This window comes from Malus domestica, chromosome 16 (genome assembly GCF_042453785.1).
Source record: "Malus domestica chromosome 16, GDT2T_hap1".
NCBI lineage: Eukaryota > Viridiplantae > Streptophyta > Magnoliopsida > Rosales > Rosaceae > Malus > Malus domestica.
Window position 1 is genome coordinate 6,387,862 of NC_091676.1, and position 7,626 is coordinate 6,395,487.

At 38.5% G+C, this 7,626-nt stretch overlaps 2 protein-coding genes across 7 annotated transcripts; one reads left to right on the top strand and one right to left on the bottom strand.

Annotated features, from left to right (window-relative positions):
- Positions 1 to 286: 286 nt before the first annotated feature.
- On the top strand, positions 287 to 4,394 carry LOC103403013 (AMSH-like ubiquitin thioesterase 2). 6 transcript variants are annotated; one of them, XM_070815583.1, is made up of 10 exons: positions 376 to 515; positions 1,302 to 1,403; positions 1,530 to 1,824; positions 1,951 to 2,040; positions 2,284 to 2,346; positions 2,469 to 2,543; positions 2,641 to 2,703; positions 3,023 to 3,099; positions 3,197 to 3,283; positions 3,368 to 3,561. In XM_070815583.1, exons 2-9 carry the CDS (start codon positions 1,381 to 1,383, stop codon positions 3,276 to 3,278), a joined length of 768 nt encoding a protein of 255 aa, XP_070671684.1. In that variant the 5' UTR covers positions 376 to 515; positions 1,302 to 1,380; the 3' UTR covers positions 3,279 to 3,283; positions 3,368 to 3,561. The 6 variants fall into 6 exon arrangements, with proteins under 6 accessions (XP_028951988.1, XP_028951989.1, XP_070671684.1 ...); XM_008341810.4 differs by having other exon boundaries at positions 3,023 to 3,075; XM_029096155.2 differs by lacking the exons at positions 3,197 to 3,283; positions 3,368 to 3,561 and adding an exon at positions 3,994 to 4,394 and having other exon boundaries at positions 287 to 515; positions 3,023 to 3,075.
- Positions 4,395 to 6,279: 1,885 nt separating this feature from the next.
- On the bottom strand, positions 6,280 to 7,194 carry LOC103404828 (suppressor protein SRP40-like). Its single transcript, XM_029096532.1, has one exon. It carries the CDS (start codon positions 7,192 to 7,194, stop codon positions 6,280 to 6,282), a length of 915 nt encoding a protein of 304 aa, XP_028952365.1.
- Positions 7,195 to 7,626: the final 432 nt, after the last annotated feature.

The following is a 7,626-nucleotide window of genomic DNA, read 5'->3' on the forward strand; positions in this document are numbered from 1 at the left end:
GAGCCGAGCAATAACTTCAAGCAATACATTGTTCACATGCAAGTGGACTTATTAAGGGGGGGAAATAATCTATTCGGAAAGGAAGACTGGATAATATCGCATAATGAGCGTGCTACTAATTATGTATTAGACTCAACATAAATATAATACATTCAGTCTTTGACATGTATGTGAGTCGAATTTGTAACATTGTATTATTATACCTTAAAATTGTCCACCCAAATATAACATGGAGCATGTTAACAACACATGACCGTACACAAACGTTCCTCCTAATCCAAACGGCAAGTCGTTCAGCAAAAAAGAGGGAAGCTATTGGAGACGTACAGAAAAACATGTGGCATGAGCTTGCGGGGTGTGGTGTCATAAGCTCCATGGTGGGTGATCGTGCGGTGTGTTCATCTATTTACAAAGAGGACCCAATTCAGCAAAAAGCTTGAAATATGAAAACCATTTTGAATGGTAAAGGGGTGCGAAGCTGAAAATTTGCATAAGTTCATCTCTTTGCTTGACAGGTATGAAGAATCGCTTAAAAAGCTGATTCCTTTTTGTTTATTTTTCCTTTATAATTAGTGGGCAATCAATAATTTCTGGATTTAATGGTGATTTAGACCCCTTTTCACAACGGTTTCCGATTCCATGCCTTGGTTGTTTTACTGTTTTGGGGGTTGTATTTAGAGTGACAACCCAGTAGGTTGATTAGCGACCTCTAGTTGTGTTGTTTTCTCCCGGGCCCTTCGAAATTTCAATACCCTTTTGAAATTGTAAAACCAAATGGTGCCTCTGGTATTGTTAGAACTTTCGAGTTAGAGTGGTATGATAATGATGGTATTGTTCTAAACTGCAGTCCAGTTGGTAAAAGTGACTGAGTGATTAGGATACTTACCATGTCCGATGGTGAAGGTTGTTTATACCAAGTTTTAATATTTTTGTTTGGAACCATCCATCTAAATGGTGACTTGGAATTTTCTCTTTGTTTACATGTAATGAAGGAAAAGGGCGTTTATAAATGTGGTAATTTGGATTCACAGACCGACGAATGAGGTTAATTATAAATTTATAACTCGGCAGTCGAGTTAATTAGCAATTACTCAAGGCAAACAACAAAGAAGTTCTTAATCATAAGACAAACAGAAATGAGATTCTTCGCTTTTGATACTGTATGTACTTTGAACTGGGTGATATGTGCATCATAGACATGAGGTGTCCGGAATGGTGTTTGCATCAGGAAGAACAGTTTTCAAATTATGTTTCGATCTAAACTTTTTATTTTCAAATAATGAGTTGGTGTTTTCTTTTAGGGAAATCATCTTAATTTTTTGTAGCTTCAAATTGGTTTGAATAATAGTGGCCGCAGTTTCTCACTCAGGTTAAAAAGCCATGGCAGAGAGAAGCCATATAAGGTATAGTAATTCCTATCAAGAAGTATATCCACTTCAGCGAACCGTTCACAATTTGGCAAAAGTTAACATCTTTACGGAGATTTTGTTAATTTAGGATTATCATATCATCTCCCTTTTTTTATACAGCGCCAGGGGCATCGATGGGGAAAATCCTAGGTTGTCATCTTTGTGTTCAGTGGAATCTGGCAGTAGTTGCTTCGCGTGTAAATTTCCTGGTCCAAACTTTTTGAAGACAACTAGTGACTATCAGAATATCACAGTTCATTCTGTTACTCAATGCTCTCCTTCACCTGTAATCTCTTGCGTAGAAAAGCCTCAAAGTTCTAATATATCACAAATTACGGACGCAAATACAGAACATGGTCAGTCACAGTCTTCTAATAAATCAGCATCATCTGGGGTCCTGCGAGATGTACATATTGTAAAAACTTACCTCAATGCTGGCTTTTTGTTTTGTAGTTTTATGTGTTTCATGCAAACTGTGGACGTATTTTTTCTGCATTGAGCATTGATATTTGATAATTAATTGCTATACTTATTTTTTCAGTCAGCTCAGTTAATGGAAGATTTCCTTGATCTTGCTAAAGAAAACACGGAGAAGGATCTAGAAACCTGCGGGATTCTTGGCGCTTTTCTTGTAAGATTCACACTCTGCATTGGTTCTAAAAGCGTTTGTTTGTTGCATTTGAAACTATCTTCAGATCTTCAGACTGTTTCTTCTGTCTCCAAATCTTGTTTAAAGTAACCCAAATCTCTCTCAGTTTCTCACCATTTTCAATTTCAAAATCTAGTCCTTTAGTCCATATGTACACATTCACAATGTTATATGATATCTTTCCTTGAAAAGTAATGTATATTTTTTTGTTCTGTGTATGTATAGAAAAATGGAACATTCTATGTGACAACTCTGATCATACCCAAACAGGAATCAACTTCCAGCTCTGTAAGTCCTTATAGCCTTTCACTCATCTTGTTTGGACTTAAGACTATTCCTGTTGCCCATGCCGCGTCCAACTACGTGGTGTGATCTTATTTCTGTTTTCTTATGACTACAAAATATGACAGTGTCTGGCAACAAACGATGAGGAAGCTTTTGCCATTCAAAACGAACACTCACTTTTTCCGGTTGGATGGATCCATGTAGGTCATAATTTTCTTTTCTTCTGCTGCTTGCTTCCTCCTTTGTCGCTATACAATTGACAGTTTCTTGTTCATTTTGTTAACCATTTGTTTTCAGACACATCCTTCTCAAAGTTGTTTCATGTCATCAGTGGATTTGCACACTCATTATTCGTACCAGGTAGGGGAACCACTTCCATTCTTTAGTTGCAAAATTTATATGGTCTTAGAATTTTATTTTCTTGCAATTGTTTAAGATAAAATATTTGGATTTCAACGTTAAGCACACATAGGTTAGAAGAACTTAAAATTAGATACAGTAACATTATGAACTTCATACCATTTCCCATGTTGGCTTGTTCTGAAATATTAAATTGCCTTCTTGGGTGTGGTTTTGTCTGCTTCAATTAGGGACTATGGTTAACATGTTAATCTGGTTCCTCAATATGCTGTCATATGCTTCGACTTTTAACTTTTGTCTTTCCAACTTTTGTCTTCAGGTTATGATACCCGAGGCTATTGCCGTTGTCATGGCTCCAACTGATACCTCAAGGTATGCTGCAACACTAATTACAAGGTTCAGTCGTTACGCTTTAAACAAAATTTGGCAATTTCATTTTAGTAGCTTTAGAGTCAAGTCTTAAATGTTTAATCTCCTTCCATCTATATTTCAGCCCACAAGCTTTAGATGCTATCGTCCATTCCCTCGGTCTTTGTCCTTGCCTTTGTTCTTGTAGCATCTTCATTCTTCACTAAGAACGGTAACACCCTTTGTTGTGGTCATGAGTCTTTGTTATGCACGTCCATGCCACACTGACGTTCTGACACTGACATAAAAATTTCAGTCAGCTGTCACAAACAAGCGTAAAAGGAAATGAAGGAGAGAATGCAGTAATTTGGAAGCGTATCCTTCTCTGCTCACCAGTTTCCCCTTGAAAATTTGACCAGTACGCCAAACCACGTTGGTAGCGAAATAAGAACCCCATTGCAGAACTAATTAAGTATTCCAGTTGAATATCCAACTGCATCTGCATGAATATCTCATGGTTCATATTTTGTACCGAAAATGTTTCGAAATGTAAGTCATAAGCCCAAAAATACAGATAACTAAGAGAGAGCTCGAGTATACTTCTAAGTGATGAAATTGAGGTTCCACCATAAAACCAATTGGTAATATGAGTTGTTGAGAGCTGTCCCACATAGGTGAGGGACAAGATTTGCTATGTTCTTATATGGTCTTAGGCTACTCTTCATATTACCAATTGGTTTTATGGTGGAACCTCAATTTCATCATGGTATCAGAGCGGGTTGTCCTCGTGTGGAGCGCTCCACGTCACCCAGTTGTTGTCCACGTGTAGGTTTGAAAATCCGCCACACATGCGGGGACGTGTTGAGAGCTATCCCACATAGGTGAGGGACAAGGTTTGCTATGTGCTTATATGTTAACAAATCTGTGTTGGGATTTCTCCAGGAGCTATGGAATATTTCGGCTATCTGATCCTGGCGGGATGAGTGTCCTGAAAGCGTGCCAGGAGCAAGGATTTCATCCTCACGGAGAAACAACAGACGGGAGTCCCGTTTTCGAGCACTGCTCTAATGTATACAAGAATTCAAATCTGAGGTTCGAAATCTTCGACTTGCGTTGACATAATGCCTGTTTAGAATTTGCAAGAATTTGGCAAAGTGAATCCTTGGAACAGAGCTTTGGATAAGGTTTTTATGACGTAATAATGTAGATAAACCCTACCGTGACAGTAATATGTAATAAAAGTAACCAACGGGAAAAATGTATCTGCATAATTAACCAGTGTAAAACTGTAAATAACGTTTTGAAATTAAGGATGCGAAGATGGAGCAATACTTGAAGATCAACTGGTGGTGGGTCAGATGTCTCTCTTTTATTCTGAACTTACTGTTTTAACTTTTTACCCGTTGTATACTAACTATGTATCAGTTTCTCACATCACACGATAACAAATTTCGTATATGTTCCTAATCAAAGAAAGGGAAGCTTTCAAATGCGGTGATTCATCAGGCCGTTGCTTGTAATGAGATAAAAGAGATAGACACGTGTATGCAACTGGTGAGACTCGAGAATCTCTTGTATGAGTTTTGATGCTCAATAAATAGCATTTTGAAGATTCAACTAACCCTGCCGGGTTGGCTGTGGGAGTTTATACGCTGGGTTCAAGTACAATAATGGTGCTGGCTGCCAGAGTCGGTGGTGGTCCACGCTGTATTATTATGGGGAGGCAGATTCTCTGCTCTCCTACTTTTCGTGCCCCTTCTGTTTTGTGTGATCACGGTTAAGCCACATTAATATTTTATATTTTTTTTATTTTTTATAGAAATAATAAGATAAAAATAAATAGTAATATAAAATGTTAACGTGGTTTAACCGTGATCATACAAAACAGGAGGGGCATGAAAAGTGCCCTCCTTATTATGGAGCCGTCCACACACAATTATGGTTTCTCTCCGGTCTTGTAGGGGCAAGTACTGGACAACTAGTACCGTTTCCCTTAATGTTCTGGCTGCCATAATGTCTTCTTCAATGGGCTTTAAAAAAGGCTTTTTATCATGCTTTTGTAGTCCAATAATATATATATATATATATATATATATATATATATATTATTTTATTTTTTTTAACACACGATATTAGGTTTAGTCTCACAATGGACTAGTAATAATGTGGTTTAAATTCGCTTTTGACGAGAGTTTAAACTTCTCACTTGCAAGTAAAAAAGAATATCACTAAACCGTAATACTAAATGACAGAAGTCTACTAATATATTGACTTTGTAAGCTTTTCTTTCATATATGCATTGTTGGATCAAAACATCATGATGGTAACGAACACGTTATATGTAAATTGCTCATCATGTTTGGGCTTACGTCAAAGCTTCCACTTTGAGGATGATCATCATTTAGCAATGATTTTCATTTGGGAAATTTCTATAGAAGTCTCTCCTATTGAATACTTAGTTTCGACTTAAGATAAATTGACACGTTTTAAATAATTAAAAGAGCTCAAAATTAAATTTTAAATCAACACGTTTTGAAAAGTTAAGAAAGTCCAAAATTAAATTGGAAGTTGTGGTGCAAATTGAGGAGAGATTTTTTAATATGACCATCACACGATATGGTACATCACGTATCCCTATATAAATAGCGGGTTATGTATGTTAAAAGGTTAATAACTTAAAAATTAAAATTTTTCACCACTTGCATAAAAACACATAGTGTACCATCCGTGTTCTCGTCACAACTAAAAATTTCTCTAGATTGAGAGAAGATTTTTATGTTGAGAATTTTTCTTTCATTCAATGATTTCATCATTTCTTCTTGTACATTTGAAAAAAAAAAAAGAATATTCTCAGCTCAATACAATATAAAATTATAAATGACTCTGGGTTCCTAATAATATCATCTACCATCTAAGGGCTGGTTTGGTATTATTGTGCTTTGAAAAAAAAAAAACTATTTCTGATATCTTGTGAGAATAAGCTCTCTTTTTTTTATCTAAAACTATGTAAATAAATTATTTTTAAATGTTTACTGAATACCTTTTTAAAGTTAACTTTTTTTTATACACATTTTATAAAAACACCTTTCTACCAAAAGACAAAAGATTTCGTTTTCTCCGTTCCCAATAATTTACATAACTTTGCTATCAAAAATCATTTACATAAATTAATTAAACAATTAAAAAACCCAAAAAAACTAAACAAAAATTTAATGACCGGTATATTCCTCAAAAAGGATGAACGTTTCTGCTCAATACGTTCACATTGGTGAAGAACCCAACCACCGGCCGATACGGCAAGTACGACCGCCGTTTATCCCCTTCCTTCTTCTCTCTGTTCTTCACGTAATGTTTCTCGTGCGCAGACGATACCGTTTCGACTTTCTTAGCCTTCCTCTTTACCTTCTCCGCCGTCTTTTGAATCTCAGAGCTGCTCTTCCCATCCGCCGCCGATCCTTGGCTCGGCTTCTGGCTCGCCGCCGACTTAGGGTTCAGGAAGACGAAAGCGTCTTTGCCGTCGCTGTTGCTCCGGAGGTTCAAGTCTCTGACTCTCCACAGCTTCGAGGATCCCGTGGAATTGCTCTTGTTCCGGAGCTCCGGCGCCGCCTCCATCGGCTTCCTTGACCACTCGCAGTACGTTCCTTCCGGGACTCCTTGGAGCTCGTCCAACTCGGACGCCGACGACGACTGCGTGTCCCGCTCTTCGAAGAACAGCTTCTTCAACGGCGGCCTTAGAGACGAGGACGAAGTTGCAGACGAGGCCGCTCTGGCTCTGGAAGCATCGCCGTCGTCGGCTTCGGCGAAGAGAAGATCTCGGTTGAAAAACGGAAATACCGGCCGGATCTGGCCGTTTTGGAATATATCGTCCGCAGAAATCGGCGAACCGTCGGCTTTCGTGGGGGCGAAAGAGAAATCGTCTTCGTTTTCGGTCTCGCATTCGCCGCCGTCGTCCACGCTTTGAGCTTCTTTATCTTCCATTTCTGGCTTCCCAGCGTCCTCGAATTCAAAATCGCCGCCGGAACCGGCGATTTGGAGCTGGGAGCTGAAATTCGCAGAGAGCTGCGCGTATTCGGCTTCGAAATCGCTCACGGAATCCTTGGAATTGAAGCTCGGCGACACGGAAAACACGGAAACCGCTTGCATTTTCAATTTTGTTCGATCGAGAATTTAGGGTTTTTGAAGTTGAGACTTGACAGAGAGAGAGGCGGATGATGAAATTAATTAAAGTTTGAAAGATATGGTTTGGAGTCGGTGGTGGAAAATGAAACCGGGTGGGGGTGGCTTATATATAAGCCGTTGGCCAATATTGGCGGGTGGGGACGTTTTGACGGTCGTTGGTGGCAGCTTCGGATTCACACGGTACACGTCTTTATTACCACGCGGATGATGTCTGGAGCAGCCACTTGTGAATTTCCTCGAACCTAAGGGAAAGGGGGCGTTTGATTGTCGCTACGTGTTAGTAAATCATTTGTTGTTATGCGCAAGCAATTGGATCATTGAAATTAATTTTGACGACTTTAATTTTGATTCATGGCGATTATGAATCGTAATTTTACGTTAAATATTGTGTTAACA